Source organism: Bison bison, unplaced genomic scaffold (genome assembly GCF_000754665.1).
Source record: "Bison bison bison isolate TAMUID 2011002044 unplaced genomic scaffold, Bison_UMD1.0 scf7180017864048, whole genome shotgun sequence".
NCBI lineage: Eukaryota > Metazoa > Chordata > Mammalia > Artiodactyla > Bovidae > Bison > Bison bison.
In genome coordinates this window covers 4424111-4442622 of record NW_011494620.1, presented here as the reverse complement: position 1 = coordinate 4442622, position 18512 = coordinate 4424111, and the positions used below count along the sequence as shown (strand labels likewise).

Sequence of the window (18512 nt, the reverse complement as noted above, 5' to 3'; positions counted from 1 at the left end):
AGATCATGGCATCTGGTCCCATCACTTCATGGCAAGTAGATGGGGAAACAGTGGCTGACTTTATTTTTGGGGGCTTCAAAATCACTGCAGATGGTGATTTCAGCCATGAAATTAAAGACGCTTACTCCTTGGAAGGAAAGTTATGACCAACCTAGATAGCATATTCAAAAGCAGAGACATTACTTTGTCAACAAAGTTCCATCTAGTTAAGGCTATAGTTTCTCCAGTGGTCATGTATGGATGTGAGAGTTGGACTATAAAGAAAGCTGAGCACAGAAGAATTGATACTTTTAAACTGTGGTGTTGGAGAAGATTCTTGAGAGTCCCTTGGACTGCAAGGAGATCCAACCAGTCCATCCCAAAGGAGATCAGTCCTAGGTATTCATTGGAAGGACTGATGCTGAGGCTGAAACTCCAATACTTTGGCCACTTCATGCGAAGAGCTGACTCATTGGAAAAGACCCTGATGCTGGGAGGGATTGGGGGCAGGAGGAGAAGGGGACGACAGAGGATGAGATGGTTGGATGGCATCACCGACTTAATGGACATGAGTTTGGGTGAACTCCGGGAGTTGGTGATGGAGAGGGAGGCCTGGTGTGCTGCAGTTCATGGGGTCGCAAAGAGTTGGACGTGACTAAGCAACTGAACTGAACTTGGACTGCAAGGAGATCCAACCAGTCCATCATAAAGGAAATCAGTCCTGAATTTTCATTGGAAGGACTGATGCTGAAGCTAAAACTCCAATACTTTGGCCACCTGATACAAAGAAAGAAAAAAAAAGTGAAGTCACTCAGTTGTGTCCGACTTTCTGCAACCCCATGGACTGTAGCCTACCAGATTCCACCATCCATGGGATTTTCCAGGCAAGAATACTGGAGTGGTTTGCCATTTCCTTCTCCAGGAGATCTTCCCGACCCAGGGATTGAACCTGGGTCTCCCACATTGTAGTCAGACATCTTACTGTCTGAGCCACCAGGGTATGTGAAGAGCTGACTCACTGGAAAAGACCCTGATGCTGGGAAAGATTGAAGGCGGGAAAAAGGGACGACAGAGGATGAGATGGTTGGATGGCATCACCGACTCAATGGACATGAGTTTGAGTAAACTCTAGGAGTTGGTGATGGACAGGGAGGCCTGGTGTGCTGCAGTCCATGGGGTCACAGAGTCAGACACGACTGAGCGACTAAACTGAACTGAACAGATGAAAACCCAGGATAAATTTTGAACCAAAAAGTTGCTCATCACAAAAAGATTTTCCAGCTCAGCTGATGACCTCCTGGAGCTCAGCCGATGACCTCCTGGAGCTCAGCCACAGAGGGGTATGGGTGTGGTACAGTGTTGCCATAGGAGGAGGGCAGCCAGTGAGAGTCAGCAAGCTCGATGCTTGTAGGGCAGATGGCAAAGCTGGAAATCTAATTGGAGGAATGAATGCACACAAATACAGAAAGAGAAGAATTCACTTCATCCTTCATCTCACATGGGTTTAGTACCACCAGCCTGAGGCACCAGCAAGGCTGTGAAGTTAGAACCCACTAAGAGTTCAAGAATATGGGGAAAAGTACCCAAAACAAATTGCCAGGAAGACTCCTGGGAGTTCATGGGCGTCAGCAAAGCAGACGGTCTCCAAGCCGCGGGGCCATGTTCTACTGGTGTGTGTGGGGACAGTGTTTAGTTGGGCTGAAGAACTGAGCTGCTCACAGCACCTGGCCCTGACCCTGACCTGTTAAATCCCAGCAACAGGCTGTCACTGACAACTGGAACAACTCACAGACCTCCAGAAGACCCCAAAGGTAACTCCCAGGGCAGCCTGCCAGGTAGAAAGGTCTCCTCATGATTTATGTCCCATCTGGAAGTAAATGCCTAACAGACCTACCACATTCAGTTGTCCTAAAGTTACAATAAACCAACCCACTTCCATCAGTGGACAGTCATCAGGACAGGAAATTAGTGAGGAAACACAGGTCTTAAATGACACGTAAGACCAAACAGACTTAACTCGCATTTATAGACAATTCCCTCAGAGAGCAGTGTACATTCTTCTCAAGAGCACATGGAACATTCTCCAGAATAGGTCACATGCTGGGCCACAAATCAAGCCTTGGTCAATTTAATAAAATTGAAGTCATATCAAACATCTTTTCCAGCCACAATGCTATGAGAATAGAAATCAATTGCAAGAAAACTGTAAAAAACAACAACAACAAAACACCAAAGATGTGGAGACTAAACAATGCTACTAAGCAACCAATGGACCATTGAAGAAATCAAGGAGGCAATAAAAAATTACCTACGTGAAAAGCAACTATACTTCAATCTTAAAAGTTAAAAAAAAAATTTCCGAGAGACAAATGACAATGAAAACAAAACAATCCAAAACCTATGGGACTCAGCAAAAGCAGTTCTATGAGGGAATTTTATAGCAATACAATCTTACATCAGGAAATAAGAAAAAATCTAAAAAAAACCCTTAATCTTACATCTAAAGCAACTAGAAAAAGAAGAGATAAAACTCAACATTAGTAAAAGGGAAAAAACCAAAGACCAGAGCAGAAATCAGTAAGAGATGAAGAAAATAATAGAAAAGATCGATGAAACTAAAAGCTTAGCCAGACTCATCAAGAAAAAAATGGGAGAGGGCTCAAATCAATAAACTTAGAAATAAAAAAAGGAGAGGTTACAATCAACACCACAGAAATACAAAGGATCATAAGAGACTACTGTGCTTAGTCACTCAGTCATGTCCGACTCTTTGTGACCCCAGGGACTGTACCTGCCAGGCTCCTCTGTCCATGGGTATTCTCCAGGCAAGAATACTAGAGTGGGTTGTCATGTCCTCCTCCAGGGGATCTTCCCCACCCAGGGATTGAACCCAGGTCTCCTACACTGCAGGTGGATTCTTTTTACCGTCTGAGCCACCAGGGAAGCCCATGAGAGAGAGAGAGACTACTACAAGCAACTGTATGCCAACAAAATGGACAACCTGGAAGAAATGGACAAATTCTTAGAAAGGTACAACCTTCCAAGACTGAACCAAGAAGAAGTAGAAAATATGAACAGACCAGTCACAAGTACTGAAATTGCAAATGATTAAACAGCTTTTAACATGGGACTTCCCTGGTGGTCCAGTGGTTAAGAGCCCTCCTTGCAATGCAGGGGACATGAGTTTGATCCCTGGTCAGGGAACTAAGATCCCACATGCTGCCGGGCAACTGAGCCCTGGAGCTGCAACTACAGAGTCCTGTGCTCTGGAGCCTGCGTGTCACAACTAGAGTCTGTGAGTGGCAATGAAGACCCCGCATGCTGCAACTAAGTGAAAGTGAAAAGTGAAAGTGAAGTCGCTCAGCCGTGTCCGACTCTTAGGGACCCCATGGACTGCAGCCTACCAGGCTCCTCTGTTCATGGGATTCTCCAGTTAAGAATACTGGAGTGGGTTGCCATTTCCTTCTCCAGAGAATACTGGAGGGGTTGCCATTGCCTTCTCCGGCTACAAAGCTACACTAATCAAACAAAAAAACTGGCAAAAAAAAAAAAGAAACCAATATGAATTAACATAACAGGACAGAAAGTCCAAAGATAAACCTATACACCTGTGGTCATTAGTCTATGACAAAGGAGACAAAAACATACAATAGAGAAAAGAGAGTCTCTTCAATAAGTGGTGCTGGGGAAAATGGACAGCTACAGGTAAAAGAATGAAATGAGAACATTCTCTACCACCATACACAAAAATAAACTCAAAATGGATTAAAAATCTAAATGCAAGACCAGATACTATAAAACTCAGAGGAAAACAGGTAGAACACTGACAAACGGCAGCAATATCTTTTTGAATCTGCCTTCCAGAGTGATGAAAATAAAAACAAAAATAAACACATGGGACCTAATTAAACTTAAAAGCATTTGCACAGCACAGGAGACCATAAGAAAACAAAAAGACAACTCACAAAAATGGGAGAAAATATTTGCAAACAAAGGAACCAAGAAGGGATTTATCTCCAAAAATATACAAACAGCTTATGCAACTCTAATAAAAAAAACCACCCAATCAAAAAATGGGCCGAAGATCCAGACATTTCTCCAAGGAAGATACACAGATGGCCAAAAAAGCACATGAAAGATGTTTCACATCACTAATTATTAGAGAAATGCAAATCAAAACTACAACGAGGTATCACCTCACACTGGTCAGAACAGCCATCATCAAAAAGCCTACAGACAAATGCTGGAGAGGGTATGGAGAAAAGAAAAGCCGCTTACACTGTTGGTGGGCATGTAAATTTGTACAACCACTGTGGAGAACAGTGTGAAGGTTCCTAAAAACCTAAAATTAGAAATAAAAATAGAAAATGATCCAGCAATCCCACTTCTAGGCATATATCCAGAGAAAACCATACTTTAAAAAGATACATGTGCCCCAGTGTTCACTGAGGCACTGTTTACAACAGTCAAGACATGGAAGCAACCTAATTGTCTGTTGACAGAGGAATGGATAATGAAGATGTGGTACATATACATGGAATATTATTCAGCCATTAAAAAACAATGAAATAATGCCTTTTGCAGCATCAATGGGCCAAGAGACTATCATACTAAGTGAAGTAAATCAAAGACAAATATCATACAATATCATTTATATGTGGAATCTTAAAAAAAATTAAACAAATGAACTTATTTACAAAAACAAACTCACAGAATTCAAAAACAAACTTAAGGTTACCAAAGGGGAAACATGGGAATAAATTAGGAGTTTGGGATTAACATATACACACTACTATATATAATCAAGTCAGTTTAGTCACTCAGTTGTGTCCGACTCTTTGCGACCCCATGGACTGCAGCACGCCAGGCTTCCCTGTCCATCACCAACTTCTGGAGCTTGCTCAAACTCATGTCCATCGAGTCGCTGATGCCATCCAGCCATCTCATCCTCTGTCATCCCCGTCTCTTCCTGCCTTAAATCTTTCCCAGCATCAGGGTCTTTTCCAGTGAGTCAGTTCTTTGCATCAAGTGGCCAAAGTACTGGAGTTTCAACTTCAGCATCAGTCCTTCCAATGAATACTCAGGACTGATTTCCTTTAGGATTGACTGGTTTGATCTCCTTGCAGTCAATCAACAAGGGCCTACTATATAGCACAGGGAACGCTACTCAATATTCTATATTAATCTACATGGGAAAACAATCTTAAAAAGAATGGAGATAGTTATATAAATATATATATCTCTAATTATCACTTAGCTGTACACCTGAAACTAATAACATTGTAAATCAAATATACACCAATATAAAATAAAAATTAAATTTAAAAAATAGTGTTTTGGAAACCATATAAAAGTTACAATAAACTAATGGTTACAGAAACTGGAGTCAAACATTACTACAGGCAAAGCTTACTTTACTGTGCTTCACTTTACTGCACTTTGAAGATATTGCATTTTTTAAAATCGAAGGTTTGTGGCAACCCCAAGTTGTCACATGATGGCTAGTATTTTTTAGCAATGAAGTATTTTAAAATTGGGCTTCCTAGGTTTTACCTACATTCAGGAGACCTAGGTTCAAGCCCTGAGTTGGGAAGAATCCCTGGAGAAGGAAATGGCAATCCGCTCCAGTGTTCTTTTTTGGGAAATCCCATGGACAGAGGAGCCTGGTGGGCTACAGTCTACAGGGTCACAAGACTCAGACATGACTTAGTGACTAAACCACCATTTTAAAATTAAAGTAGGTACATTGGATTTTGAGGTATAATACTATTGCACACTTAACAGACTGCCTTTCCCTCCTCCAGGGGATCTTTCCAATCCAGGAATCAAACCCAGGTCTCCCGCATTGCAGGTGGATTCTTTACCAGCTGAGCCACAAGGGAAGCCAACAGTATGGTGTAAACTTAACTTTATATGCACTGGGAAACCAATCTGGAACCAAACCCAGAATATTTGACGTGTGCCTGCATAAAGCCAAGGGCCATCTGCCCTCTCCAATTTGATTTCCTACCTCTGGTGGCCTGGCATTGGTGCCTTAGGTGAATGTGAAGTGGGTGCCCAGGGCCAAGCCAGCCTGTTGCACACCCAGGCCTCAGAAGAGCTGGCTTGGAGCAGGCTTTCTTTCAGAAGGAAGACACTGGCCTTCCTTTTAGAGAATGACATGTCAGAGCATTACCAGAAGAGCCAGCTCCACAATTGCACTGGCACACAGCTTTCTAGGGGTGGGGACGGCCAGACACTGTCCCTTCCAGCCTTCCCCCTTCACTCCTGCTTGGCTTGTTTGTCAAAACCAAAGCTTAAATGGTTTGTCTCTTGGCTAGCCTGCAGATCTGTACTTGGCCTCCCTCTGGGGCTCTCTGTCAACCTGCTGACAGGCCGTAGTCAATTAGGGTCACTGACCAGGGTGGGCCAAGCTTGCTGGAACAAAGGTGGCATGATAAATGTAGCCGGCTACTCAATCTCAGAGGCGGTAACGCCTGAACGAGCCCGAGCATGCTGATACAGGGCAGCACAAGGCCAAGTCTGATCTGCGGTGGACTTCGGCTTTCTAATAAATACTTTTTGCACAGGTAAGGGACACGGGCCTCAGGCTGTGCCCGTAGTATAAACGTTTAGACCTGGAGCTCAAGCGGCAGTCGGTGTGGATGGGACTGGTAAGAATCAACTGTTTTTGTCACCCACTCGACAAACATGTACCTGTATATTCCTGCTGTGTCAGACTCCTTCCAGCCAAGGATGGAAAGAGAACACTACTCAGGGGCATGTTCAAGCTGAGAACAGACAAATATTTACAGCAGTCCTGCAGAAATTCACCAGGTGCCCACAAGCAGCTCTTTGCTTTTGCTGCATCTGCGTAATTATTAATCTTATCTCTGGACCTGACCTCCTACAAAGTACTCCAGAGCCTGCCAGTGGTCTGATGGGAAGAGTGCTGGTTGCAGGGTGCGGATGACATGGCTGGGGTCCTGGCTGCATCACGTATTAGCCCGTGTCAATGTCTGTGCCGGTTTCCCTGCCTATGAAACAGAGACCACTGCCTGCCTGGATGCTCTCACAGGACCACGGGGGTGAGGGCTAGGGAAGCATGGCATGCATGTCAGAGCTTCACAAGCTCTCAGGCAGTATATGCTCAATGGTAATCAGCAACACTGCTCTGCAGGATGAAAAAGGCAGCAGGTCCCTGTCCCCCAAGTTCCAAAAAAACAGGCAAGCAGGGCTTCCCTGGGTGGTTCATTGGTGGAGAATTTGCCTGCCAAGGTAGGAGATGTGATCCCTGGTCTGGGAGGATCCCACTTGCCAAAGAGTAACCAAGCACAACTACTGAGCCTGTGCTCTAGAGCCCTGGAGCTGCAGCTACTGAGCCCAAATGTTGCAACTTTTGAAGTTCACGTGCCCTGGAGCCTGTGCTCCGCAACGAGAGAAGCCACCGCAATGAGAAGCCGCGCACAGAGCGGCCCCTGCCCACCACAACTAGAGAAAAGCCCGCACAGCAGAGACAACCCGGCGTAGACACAAATAAATAAATGCATAATTTCTTTTTCTTGTTTTACAAAAAGGCAAAGGTGCTGGTTAAGCCAAGTGAAACAGGAAGACTTCTTCACTGCAGGATCTGCTTCGAATCTCCTGTGGTTACTCAGTCCTTCTCCAAGAATGCTATGCTATGTCACTTCAGTCATGTCTGACTCTTTGCAACCTCGTGAACTGTAGCCCACCAGACTCCTATATCTATGGGATTCTCCAGGCAAGAATACTGGAGTAGGTTGCTATGCCCTCCTCCAGGGGATCTTCCTGACCCAGGGATTGAACCCACGTCTCATTATGTCTCCTGAATTGGCAGGCAGGTTCTTTACCACTAGCGGTACCAAGGATGCTAAAGGATTGGCTATAGTTACAGGTTTTTTTCAGCTAAAAAGTCTCTCCCTCGAGTGGAAAGAGCTCCAGTCACAGCTGTGTCCTTCCTGTCTGTCTCTACATGGGATACCACATTCTCCTGTTTGGGCTTCTGCTTATTTTTTTACTTCCTCTTTTTTCCTGACCCCCCCCTTGCTGGATGATCCTACGATCCATGCTCAGTCCTACAAACATGTCTCCCTGGGTGATTTCATCCAGTTCTGAGCCTTTAAAAAAAAAAAAAACAAGTTCCTTCCATCAAGATAAAATGGCTGTCTATAAACAGGCACCTCTCCAGGGAACTGCAGAGAAAACTTCTGTACAAGGGAATCCACTGTAGCCACATGGGACCGATGGTTGCAAAAGGACCTCAAATTCCCACCAAAAAACCCAGCCAAGACTGCCCTCTGCAACTGTGAAGCTAAGAAAACTTTTAAATGATACCGAGTAAATCAGGGCTTCCCTGGTGGTCCAGTGGTTAAGAGTCTGCCTTGCAATGCAAGGGACACTGGTTGGATCCCTGGTCTGGGAAGATCCCACGTGCCACAGGGCAAGTTTGTGCTCCACAACGACCAAGCCTGCGCTCTTTAGCCTGGGAGCTGCAATTACTGAAGTCCCCGTGCCAGGGAGCCCGTGTTCTGCAAGAAGAGCAGCCTCCTCAATGAGAAGCCCGTGCATTTCAACAGAGAGTAGTCCCCACACTAGAGAAAGCCTGTGTGCAGCAACAAGGACCCAACACAGCCAAAAAGAAATATTTAAAAAACAATAATAAAATAAAATAAATCAATGTTCAAGAGAGCAAAGGGTTAACATCCCAGTGCTTTCCAAATTCCTTTAATCTCTGTATAATAAATACCCAAGAGATGACCAAGCACACGCCAAAGTCTGATGTTTGGGGCACACGTGGCCAAGGAAACAGACCCTCACCTGCATCTTCTCAGATGCTCTGACCCTTCTTAAGATTCCAACTTCCTCCTCAAACCTCTTTGACTGCATTTTGCTGATGACGTGGAACCCAAAACTCAGATCACAAGTCAGATCTCTGGTTTAAGTTCTTCTGTCTCGAGAAGTGGCACCCATAGGCAGCATTTGAAAACCATGTTCCCCAAATATCACATGATATCACTTACAGGTGGAATCTAATTTTTTAAAATGGCACCAATGAACTTATTTACAAAACAGAAACAGACTCACAGATCGTAGCATCATACTTCTAATTACTAACGGGAAACGGTGGCAGGAGGGATAAATTAGGAGATTGGGATGAACATACACACACTGCTATATATGAAATAGATAACCAACAAGGTCCTACTACAGAGCACAGGGAACTCTACTCGATATTTTGTAATAACCTATGTGAGAAAATAGTCCGAAAAAGAATGGATATATGTATAACGGATTCACTTTGCTGTACACCTGAAACTAACAACATTGTAAATGAACTATATTCCAATCCAAAGGAAAAAACTGGACTTCCCTGGTGAATACAGTGGATAGGAATATGCCTGCCAAGGCAGGGGACATGGGTTCAATCCCTGGTCCGGGAAGATTTCACATGCCATGGAGCAACTGAGCCCATGTGCTGCAACCACTGAGTCCGCGCAATCACCGACGCCCATGTGCCTAGAGCCTGTGTTCCATAATGAGAGGAGCCACTGCAATGAGAAGCCTGCGCACCGCAGTGAAGAGTAGCCCCTCACTCTCTGCAACAAGAGAAAGCCCATGCATAGCAAGGAAGACCCGGCTGAACCAAAAAAATAATAATAAAAGAAAAGAAAAATAATCCTTAAAAAAGAAAGAAGAGCATCTTCCTGAAGAGTGGGAGGAAGGTGAGGGTGGCTGGTTCTCCGTGGTGGATTGTGGGCAACTTTTTCATAACACATATGTATGTGCTTCCCAGTTTCCTATGACAGTGATGGATCACTTCAGAATCAAGAAAGTGGTTACTGTTAAAACAACAAAAAAGGAAATGTTCTTCCCAATAAGGTCTCTTAAAGCTCTTGACCAAATAAGTGCTGGTTTTCAAACAAAGAGGGTCAGCGCCCTCAACTCACCTCAGCTTCGCCTGCCGGTCCAATCCAACCACTTTCCGCACCACCTGCTGGCAGAAGCCGTAGCACATGAAGAGGACGGAGTTCTCGGCGATGTTGGCGATGAGCGCGGGGCTGGTGCCCTTGTAGAAGCCCCGGAAGCCCACCTGGGAGTAGGTCTTGAGGCAGCAATCGGTGAGGCCCCGGTACAGGTCGGGGAATGTCTGCATCTTCACTTTCATGGTGTCGAAGGGCTGCCCGGTCAGGACACATGCTGTGCCGCCTGGAACCAGGACAGAGTTCTTGTCCGGCCCGAGTCCATGGCTGCGTGGCAGGCTGCAGCCCCAGGACCCTTGGAGATGAGGGACAGGCAGCCCACCCCCGGGCTAACCTCTGCATCATCTCGTTTTGACTTCTTCTCCCCCTAAGACCTTCTAGCCCAGTTCAGTAAAACTTCTAGGGGGTTCCCTGTGTGCTGGGTCCCCTGTCCAGCCCTGAAGGAGCTCACACTCAGTAGGGGAGAAGGATGTGTTCAACAATCAGAGCCACTGATGTGAAGGTGGGACGTGTGTTCAGGAGCATTGGTCAGAGGCACCTGGGGTTGAAGCCTGACTCTGCTATGAGATCCAGGACAAGCGATGTGACTTCTGAGTCTCAGTTCCCTACTGGGATAGCATGAGGATTAGGATAAGGGTCTAACATTACGGTTGCTACACAAGGGGTTAATTTATAGGGGTTAACTGTGTGTGCGTCCACATAAAAGGAAGGGGAGAGGAATGGTCTGGAAAGAGTTTATCACTCCTCTGTCTGTTGCCCAGTGGTCCTGATGACTATCAGAAAAATAACAGGAGACTAGGCCACAGAGAAAGAAAACAAAGAGCCTAATTAGTCCCCAAAGAGCTAAATGTTTGACCCTATGCGAAAACCTCTTATCTGGACTCTAATGACTTGTATTCAGACAGGAACTAGACTGAAACTTGCCTTGCTTCAGTTCAGTTTAGTCGCTCAGTCGTGTCTGACTCTTTGCGACCCCATGAACCGCAGCATGCCAGGCCTCCCTGTCCATCACCAACTCCTGGAGTTTACCCAAACTCACGTCCATTGACTTGGTGATGCCATCCAACCATCTTATCCTCTGTCATCCCCTTCTTCTCTTGCCCTCAATCTTTCCCAGCATCAGGGTCTTTTCAATGAGTCAGCTCTTTGCATTGGGTGGCCAGAGTACTGGAGTTTCAGCTTCAACATCAGTTCTTCCAATGAACACCCAGGACTGATCTCCTTTAGGATGGACTGGTTGGATCTCCTTGAAGTCCAAGGGACTCTCAAGAGTCTTCTCCAACACCACAGTTCAAAAGCATCAATTCTTCAGCGCTTACCTTTCTTTATAGCTTAGCACACATACTTATATGCTTTTATACTGTTAAGAGTATTAAATACAGCAAAATCTAAATTGCATTCAATTACAACTCTGATGTGAGGAAGTGAATGATTTATAAACCCTGCAACTCATTGGAAAAGACCCTTAACTTATGCTGGGAAAAGTGTGAGGGCAAGAGAAGGGTGCAACAAAGATGAAATGGTTGAAATGCTTGGATGGCAGCACTGACTTAATAGACATGAGTCTGGGAAAACTCCAGGAGATAGTGAAGGATAGGGAAGCCTGGTGTGCTGCAGTTCATGGGGGTCACAAACAGGTGGACACAACTTAGCGACCGAACAACATACACCCTGTGATATCCCCAGACCCTGGGCTGGGTCAGCATTTGGGGAACTGTCCCTGGTGAACTCTTCCACCTCCCCTTGGGCCAGGATGTCCTGTACTTGTGCCAGGACACACAACCACTGGATGAGGTTATTAAAGCCTCAGCAAAGCTGAAGAGAAGGCAAGCAACCTAGATGTCCATAGACAGATGAATGGATAAAGAAGATGTGGTACATATATACAATGGAATATTACTCAGCCATAAAAAGGAATGAAACTGAGTTGTTTGCAGCGACATGGATGAACCTAGAGAATGAAGCCAGAAAAACAAATAATGTGCATTAATGTATACATACAGACTCTAGAAAAATGGTACCGATGAACCTATTTGCAGGGCAGGAATAGACACACAGATGCAGACCTGTGGACACAGGAGGGTGAGACAAATTGAGAGTGCGGCACCGATGCATACACACTGCCATATGTAAAAGAGATAGCTAGTGGGAAGCTGCTGATAGCTGGGAGCTCAGCTCGGCGCTCTGTGATGACCTAGAGGGGTGGGACAGAGACTCAAGAGGAAAGGGATATACAGCTGCTTCAGGATGTTGTACAGCAGAAACTAACAACACTGTAAAGCAATTATCCTCCAATTTAAAAACAAAACAAAACAAAAAAGAACCAGAGAAAACTGACAAAGTATTTCAGAAATATAATTGCACAACTTTGACATAATAAGTTACTCCAGCTACACTGTGGAAAGTAGAGATGGAGCGAGGGCTGTTAGGAATAACTCCCAATTATTGGTAGATGAACATTTACCCAAGAGTCTGAAAACTGAACTGTTAAGCACGCACAGGTGTGGTCTCCATGATCCTATCGCCGTTGTTCGTCCCTTCTAGGAGAGCAACGACACTTTTCTGCTTTTGTCCTGCCACACCATCACCAGTCCTGAATTAGTGGAATATAATTTAATAAGATGTTACCATAATTAGAGTCATTCTCTCTCAGGTACTGATGAGCTAGAATGAAATAAGATCCTACTCATGTCAAAAATAATCATTTCAAAAGAAGAGGTGACTGTCAGAATTTTTAAAGTGGGTTCATAATCTTGACAGCCTAGATGGGGCTACATGGAAAAAAGCATTTAATTCAGAGCATTAAAATCCTATCTTAACCAGGGGTTTTCCGTATTTTCACCCAACCATCCTGAACAGCGCAGATATCTGGGTAGCTACAGTACCCATCTGCTGCTTATCTATAACAGTTTCCATCTCCAACAGGGAGAAAGTAGGAGGCTAACGTACTTCCAATGCTACCTACAATTCTCTCCCTTCATCCATGGATGCAAGCTAACTTCCTATGTAACTTGTGGCTCAGTCACTCAGTCATGTCCACCTCTTTTGCGGCCCCGTGGACAGTAGTCTTCCAGGCTCCTCTATCCATGAGATTTTCCCAGCAAGAATACTGGAGTGGGTTGCCATTTCCTTCTCCAGGGGATCTTCCTGACCCAGGGATCAAACTCTCATCTCTGCCTCTTCTGCACTGAAGGCAGATTCTGTACCACTGAGCCACCAGGGAAGCTCAGACAAATGACACCGTCATGGCACTCATCACGCCCTGCTCAAGGAGGTGATAACTATTCTGAACACCAGCACTAACCCAAGACCAAGACGGTCCTCATACCTGTCGAGTCTACAAAGCTATGAATAATTTACAGGAATTATCTCTTTCCCTATTTGCCTAGAGTTCAGACCTCTGATCATCTTGCTCTCCGTAAGAAACAAGAGGGGGTTCCTCCAATCAAAAAAAATAATAATTTTTAAAAGTTCATTAAAAAAAAGAAACAAAAGGGGGACTTCCCTGGCGGTCCAGTGGTTGAGATTCCAAGGCACAATTTGATCCCTAGTTGGGCAAGTAAGCCCATAGGTTACAGCTAGAGAAGCCTGTGTGCTTCAACGAAGACCCAGCATAGCCCCCAAAAAAGAAAACAAAGAGACCCGTTCTCTGCACTTTTGTGTAGGTGTCTCTGTGGCACTTTCCTCTGCAGGAGATGTGTTGCAACCTACGTCTTCTCAAGGTTGCAGTTGTGGATTTTGGTCCCCCACAGAGTAGAGCCAGCAGGTGAAAAACTGGTGAGGAAATCCACCAGGGCCGAGACAGTGACGGTGGTGATGGACAGCGCTCGGGGAGGCCCTGTGGGAATGGAGAGGCAGACCTTCACCCGGGAGGACCTGGCCACCCACGCAGAAAGGAGAGCCTCCGACCCGCCAGAGGCAGGCAGTCAATGCTCCCCTTAGTGGTGCAGAAAGGCGTGCCATTTTCAAAATATGCCAACCAAAAAGTGCTTATGGTTTGTTGTTAATTTTGGCATTTGAAAGGATAAACCTCAATGACCTAAAAATGCCACATTTTGGGGACTTCCCTGGCGGTCCAGTTGTTAGGACTTCCTAACTCAGACAGTAAAGAATCTGCCTGCAATGCAGGAGACTGGGGTTTGATCCCTACGTAAGGAAGATCCCCTGGAAGAGGGCATGGCAACCCACTCCAGTATTCTTGCCTGGAGAATCCCATGGACAGAGGAGCCTGGGGCTACAGCCCATGGGGTCACAAAGAATCAGGCACTCAAGACTGAATGACTAATACCATTTACAACAGGTGGTGTGGCTTCCATCCCTGGTTGGGGAACTAGGATCCCACATGCCAAAAAATAAAATAAAATGCCACTTTCCCGACTACTTAAGCAAGGCACATTGCAACAGAGCAGTCAGGGGAAAGAATGCATCCTTTTACATTGATAGTTGTTAAACTACTAGACCTTCGCATGCCACTAAGGTTTCCCTTTAAGGGGATTTAACTTTTGTGATCCAAGCTGCCTCGTTTCAATAATTATCCAATTACCTAACCAACTGCCTTCAAATCTTCCCCAACCAGCTGCCTGGGCCTCTCGATCTTTTCCTGGCATCGCTCCTACAGCAGCTTCAGACACGGAAGCTGCGCCTTAGAGTAGACGAGCTGGACTGAAACACTGCTTGATGGAGGAGGTTTGTCTAGAAGACACACACACCAAAGAACACACGGATGCTACACTCACATCACCTCCAACCACGGCTGCCTCTGCTCTCACACACATCGCTTCCATGGATGGTCCGTGTCTACAAAGCACTAAGGGTCCTCTGCTCCTGGCAACGGCCACAGAAAAATCCCAAAGCCCCCCAGTTTCCCCATCCAGAGAGCTGGGGCAGTGAAGCCCCCAAAGGAATCCCCACCTCTGGGAGACACTGTTGGCCATCATGTAGCATCAGAAAAAAGATCACAGAACGGGGCAAGGAACCAGGCAGCCAAGGTCCTTGCCCTGTCTTTATTTACACCATCTATTGACAGCTGTGCAGCCTTGAACAAATCCACTATCCCTCTCTGGGCCCCCTTTCTACACATACAAGAGCAGTAGAGTCAAGGGTCTCTAAAGCTCCATCACTCACAGGCTGAAACCTCTCAAAAATGGGACGGCTGCTTCCCATTCTCAGGTCACCACGAGGGACCTCCTCTGCCTGGTGTCTCACAGGCTTAGCACCCAGGAAGCCTGCTGACCTCAGATGTCAAGACAACCAGGGTGGTATGACATCAGTGAGGGGCGACCCTGGGTTTGCAGTGCAAGAAGGAACACCTACCCACAGTTAGCAGAAAAAATAAATGCTAATGTGTATAAGGGCCTGGTACATGTTAATACCACTGTAAAAGAGCAGGTGTACTGGCAAATGCCTTACACAGCCAGGTTCCTGACAATATTGTGGCAAGTTATATCTTTAAATATTCCTATATGGGCCTTATACACGTTTAAAAAAAAAAAAAGGCACGTGTACTGGCGAATGCCTTACACAGCCAGACTCCGGACAATACTGTTGCAATTTACATCTTTACAGATTACTATTATGAATGCAGATACAGTTATGAATGCAGTACTCAAATGCCTGTCCTTTCCAGGAAAAGCAAAAATGCTTTAATTCTATCACAACAGATCCTACACCTTTGACAGACTGAAAAGACACAGAATTCCAAAAGCTGAGCTTCCCCCATGGGGTGAAACCCACTCCTACTGCAGAGACACGAACTGAGCACAAGCGTTCACGGGAGGGTACGAGGCAGGCAGCTGGGCCCATGGTTGCCAAAATCGGTGTCCTCTGCCAGCGAATGACAAGGGGCAGGGGTTAAAGGGATGGAGAGGGGACAGTGCGAGGGCCTGGGGCTCAATCCCACGGCACTGAGCATGCGAAAGGCCTCAGGAGGGAACCCAGGCAGCCCTTAGTGCGCCCCTCCCCCTCCACCACCCCACCCCGCTCCCGCTCCCGCGGCCTCTGACCTGGGAGTGCCCCTGCCTGCACTTCTTATCAGTGTCTTGCAGCATACCGTCTCCAGACTTCCTCAAGAGCCTACCGTGGTCAAGGTCTGGTTCATGGAAAAATACTTTGAGCTTCCCTGAATCCCTGATTTCTTTTTGACAATTAAGATGACAGGATGAGAGCAGGCAGCCCTCTGATTGCCCTTCATCTGCTGACCCAGGAGGGCCCCCCAGATAAGAGGACGGGGGGCGACCCACTCCCCTGGCCTCTCCGCTCCAGGGAGCCGTGACAAGAATCGGTGAAGGAGGCGAGGAGCAGTCAGGGTTTCCACTGGGAAAGTGGTGGGCATTCCAGCGCTTCTCCGGCCGTAAAATCATCCAGGAATCCGAAGAACCAAGTCATCACTCAGGCACTTGGAATTCTGTCATCTGCCTCTCACTGAGTAAAGGCGGCCTTTCTGAAGAGTGGCCTGCGTGGCAGGCATGGCCGAGAACTTGCCAGTGCCTGGGAGGGGAGTTATTGGGGCGCCAGGGGCGGAGGACAGAGTCTGCCTTGGCACTCACCCCATCCACCACTCCCCGGCCAGGCCTGGGGCCTCTCCTTTCCTTTCAGGGCTTTAAGACACAGTCAAAGTCAGTCTTATTTACCAAAGATATTTCTAAGGGTTTCCGTTCTCTCCTCAGTGGTAGTAAGGACAGTCTCTGGGATTTCCCTGGAGAAATGGTACAGCATTACTTCTGCACACAAGGGCTCTCAAGAATGCCAGGCTAGGAGTAGAATCCTGTGTATCCCAGCCACGTGGCAATGGACATGTGGCTTCAGCTCTGAGCTGTGATCTCACAGTCTTCTAGCTGTGAACCAGGGACATTCCCACCCTTTACCCTGACTCCTAGTTGGCTTATTTTTTGTCTTTTTATTTTTGTCAATTAAAAAACTTTTTTAATTGGAGGATAAATGCTTTACAATATTGTGTTGGTTTCTGCTATACATCAACATGAATCAGCCATAGGCATACATATGTCCTCTTGAAACTCTCTTCCACCCCTCTAGGTTGTCACAGAGCACCGGCCTGAGCTCCCTGCATCATACAGCCAATTCCCGCTGGCTATTTTACATACGATGATTCATGTTTCCAGGCTGTTCTCTCAATGTGTCCCCCCTTCTCCTTCCCCCACTGTGTCCAGAAGTCTATTCTCTGTCTGCTTCTCCACTGCTGCCCTGCAAATAGGTTGTTCACCAGTGCCATCCTTCTAGATTCCATATATATATATATGCGTGCATTAATATATGATATTTTTCTCTTTCTGACTTACTTCACTCTGTATAATAGGCTCTAGTTTATCTACCTACTTAGGACTCACTCAAGTGTGTTCTTTTTTACGGCTGAGTAAGCGACTTCCCTTTCACTTTCATGCATTGGAGAAGGAAATGGCAACCTGCTCCAGTGTTCTTGCTTGGAGAATCCCAGGGACGGGGGAGCCTGGTGAGCTGCCATCTATGGGGTCGCACAGAGTCGGACACGACTGAAGTGACTTAGCAGCCTCAGCAACAGCAAGCTGGTTTTAGGAAAGGCAGAAGAACCAGAGATCAAATTGCCAACATCTGATGGATCATTGATAAAGCAAGAGAGTTCCAGAAAAACATCTATTTCTGCTCTATTGACTATGCCAAAGCCTTTGACTGTGTGGATCACAATAAACTGTGGAAAATTCTTTAAGAGATGGGAATACCAGACCACCTGACCTGCCTCTTGAGAAATCTGTATGCAGGTCAGGAAGCAACAGTTAGAACTGGACATGGAACAAGACACTGGTTCCAAATAGGAAAAGGAGTACGTTAAGGCTGTATATTGTCACCCTGTTTATTTAACTTCTATGCAGAGTACATCATGAGAAGCGCTGGGCTGGAAGAAGCACAAGCTGGAATCAAGATTGCCAGGAGAAATATCAATAACCTCAGATATGCAGATGACACCACCCTTATGGCAGAAAGTGAAGAGGTACTAAAGAGCCTCTTCATGAGAGTGAAAGAGGAGAGTGAAAAAGTTGGCTTAAAGCTCAACATTCAGAAAACGAAGATCATGGCGTCCGGTCCCATCACTTCATGGGAAATAGATGGGGAAACAGTGGAAACAGTGGCTGACTTTATTTTAGGGGGCTCCAAAATCACTGCAGATGGTGATTGCAGCCATGAAATTAAAAGACGCTTACTCCTTGAAAGGAAAGTTATGACCAACCTAGACAGCATATTCAAAAGCAGAGACATTACTTTGCCAACAAAGGTCCGTCTAGTCAAGGCTATGGTTTTTCCTGTGGTCGTGTATGGATGTGAGAGTTGGACTGTGAAGAAAACTGAGCGCCGAAGAATTGATTCTTTTGAACTGTGGTGTTGGAGAAGACTCTTGTGAGTCCCTTGGACTGCAAGGAGATCCAACCAGTCTATTCTGAAGGAGATCAGTCCTGGGTGTTCATTGGAAGGACTGATGCTGAGGCTGAAACCTCCAATACTTTGGCCACCTCATGCGAAGAGCTGACTCATTGGAAAAGACCCTGATGCTGGGAGGGATTGGGG

General features: G+C 46.0%; 1 protein-coding gene across 1 annotated transcript in view; it reads right to left on the bottom strand.

Moving 5' to 3' along the window:
- Positions 1-18512, bottom strand: part of SLC25A15 (solute carrier family 25 (mitochondrial carrier; ornithine transporter) member 15) — a 33021-nt gene that overhangs the window by 11335 nt on the left and 3174 nt on the right. The window contains exon 3 of the mRNA XM_010835655.1: positions 9927-10185. Within this exon, the coding sequence (XP_010833957.1) occupies positions 9927-10185 (259 nt within the window). The remainder of the gene's footprint in view (positions 1-9926; positions 10186-18512) is intronic.